The 2695-nt window shown below is 46.5% G+C and overlaps 1 protein-coding gene across 1 annotated transcript in view; it reads left to right on the top strand.

The window, feature by feature from the left end:
- The window catches only part of rgs6 (regulator of G protein signaling 6), a 114770-nt gene extending 112527 nt beyond the window's left edge, over positions 1-2243 (top strand). Inside the window, exons 17-18 of the mRNA XM_063002382.1 lie at positions 1-11; positions 2145-2243. The exon at positions 1-11 is cut by the window's left edge and continues 43 nt beyond it. Coding sequence (XP_062858452.1) covers positions 1-11; positions 2145-2195 — 62 coding nt within the window. The 3' untranslated portion in view covers positions 2196-2243. The remainder of the gene's footprint in view (positions 12-2144) is intronic.
- Positions 2244-2695: the final 452 nt, after the last annotated feature.

The raw sequence follows: 2695 nt of genomic DNA, 5'->3' as shown, positions 1-2695 counted from the left end.
CCCGCAGTGTGGTGAGTCTCAGCTCTGATGATTCACCGCGACGATCTGAGATGTTTTTAGATGCAGCGAGTAATGCGCTCAATATGAACAGCTAAGAAAAAAACACCCACCCCCCCAAAAAAAAACATTTACACCGCACCAAGTACTAAGAGGAATATAATATAATAATAATAAGCATATTGCCAAGTGGGGCGCCACGGTGGCTCAGTGGGTAGCACTGTCGCCTCACAGCAAGAAGGTCCTGGGTTCGATCCCCAGGCGGGACGGTCCGGGTCCCTTCTGGGCTGGGATAGGCTCCAGCGGTTAAGACAGTGAGTGAGTGAGTGAGAGTGAGCGATATTGCCAAGTGGCTCGGTGGGTAGCACTGTTACCTCACAGTGAGAAGGTCCTGGGTTTGATTCCCAGGAGGAGAAGTCTGGGTCCTTTCTTTGTGAAGTTTGCATGTTCTCCCCGTGTCTGTGTGAGTTTCCTCTGGGAGCTCTGGTTTCCTCAAACAGCCCAAACACATGCAGTCAGGTTAACTGGAGATACTAAAACTGCTCTATATGAGTGTGTGTGTGTGTGTGTGTGTGTTCTGTGATGAATTGTTCGCGGTGTTTCCTGTCTTTCGCCCAAAGAACCAAACCCACCTGACGAGAATACATCGGTGATAGAAACACAATGAATGAATAAATATCACCAAGAGCAAAAGAACTGAATGGTAAAAAGGCGACTGGACACGTGGTATAAACATGAGCACACACGACCTGGCCGCAGAGACGGGGCGACACACCCGGTCCTGGCTGCCCCGGGAGGAGAGGTTGTGTCAGCACTGCACTCTCAGTACAGTAGAGACGGAGCTGCACTTCCTCACCCGGTGTACCAAGTATTACCACGTCCGCTCCCAATTTAACACCATCATCGCCGAGTTTAACTCCCTCCCAGACCCAGGCAAACTGCCCCACCTACTGGGGGAGCACAGAGAGAGCTGCACACTAGCAGCACTATACACACACACCTGCCGCCAGGTGAGGGACAGTGGGTGACCATGTCTCTCTCACACACACACACGTATGCACGTGCACACACACACACACACACACACTTTTGTTATTATTACTGCTTAAATTTTATTTCTTAAATTGATATTACTATTTGCACTGTTTTTCTTTCATTTTTATATGTATATGTCATTTTTATATTTTTATATTTTCTATTACTATTATTTTTATTGTTGTTTTTATTTTTGTTTTATTTTATTATTTTATTTTTTTTAATTATATTTCCTAAATATGTAAGTAAGCTTTGGCAATATGAAAGTACATTATTTGTCATGCCAATAAAGCTACATTTGAGTTGAGTTCGAGTTGAGTGTCAGAAACAACCCCATTATTTTACATTAGTCTAAAATATATGCAGTTCCGGCCGCTCAGGTGGCGCAGCGGTAAAAACACACGCTGTTCACCAGAGCTGAGATCTCGAATACATCATATAGAATCTCGGCTCTGGCTGCCGGCTGAGGCTGAGCGGCCACATGAACAACAATTGGCCTGTTGTTCAGATAAGGGGCGGGATTAAGCCGGATGGGGACTCTCTCTCAGACTAGTGCGATTACGACCTCTGCTGGCTGGTTGGTGGTGCCTGCACGGAGATGGGAAAGGAGGGCGATAGAGGGTGTGGCTCTCCGTACACAGCGCTGTACCGCACTGCACTCGTCAAGTGTAGGTGATAAGATGTTCGATTGCTGTGCACGTGTTGGAGGGGGCGTGGGGCAGCCTCATCCTCCCCAATCAGGAGCAGGGACCAGCAGTGAGAGGATGATTGACGGGCAGAAATTGGATGCGCTAAAGTGGGAGAAAAAGTGGGGATATATATATATATACTGCAGTTCCATGGGACCATGGAACACATTAACAGGTTTTCCGAACATCCTTATGAGAAAAAACACCTTGAAACTCAACGTCTTTTAAACTCAACGCCACTTCCAGAACCAAGTGACACTGAGTTTTAGGTACCACTGGATTTAATTGCCTACAAAATTAGCTACATGACAAGACTTCGTCCTTATTGGGTGCTAAAATAGATAAAATTACAGGCTAATATCCTTTATATTGTAGTCTAGTTGTGGTTCCGTGTTTAAAGGTCGGTCCGTCTCTGTGTTGTAGGGAAAGTCGCTGACAGGAAAGCGCCTGACCGGACTCATGCAGTCCTCCTGACCAGGCTTGAGACTGCACTAGCCTAGCGTAACCCAGAGGAGCTGCGGTCGCTTCAGGACGACGATCGCGCTGATCTACGCTGCCGACGCATGACGCAGTCGATTCCCCTCACGGCAGCGCGGCTAAGGACACCACACGGCCTGCAATAAACGAAGAAAAACATACAAACGGGGACGATGTCGTCTGTATTTAACCAACTATATACAAAACAACCTCCAGTTCCAGTTACAAGGACTGCAAGTGAATGTCGGATCTTTACTTCCATTTCTCTCTTTTTTTAACCAGCAGTGACAGAACAAACGGTCACTGTTTTGAGCACCATTATAGCAAGTGATGATAAAAAAGCAGAGTGGACGACGGAGGGGGCAGCTGGATCAGTACATTCCAAAATCGTATGGTTTTCTTTAGTGAGGTTTTGCACAATGTTCTTCATACTGCCGAAGCAAAGCGGTCCAAGGTCCATGTTTATTAGTATTCCATGTGATCCCAGTGGATAAAAT

The sequence above is a fragment of the Trichomycterus rosablanca genome, chromosome 9, assembly GCF_030014385.1.
Source record: "Trichomycterus rosablanca isolate fTriRos1 chromosome 9, fTriRos1.hap1, whole genome shotgun sequence".
NCBI classification, from domain to species: domain Eukaryota; kingdom Metazoa; phylum Chordata; class Actinopteri; order Siluriformes; family Trichomycteridae; genus Trichomycterus; species Trichomycterus rosablanca.
This window is presented reverse-complemented; position numbering and strand designations above follow the sequence as displayed.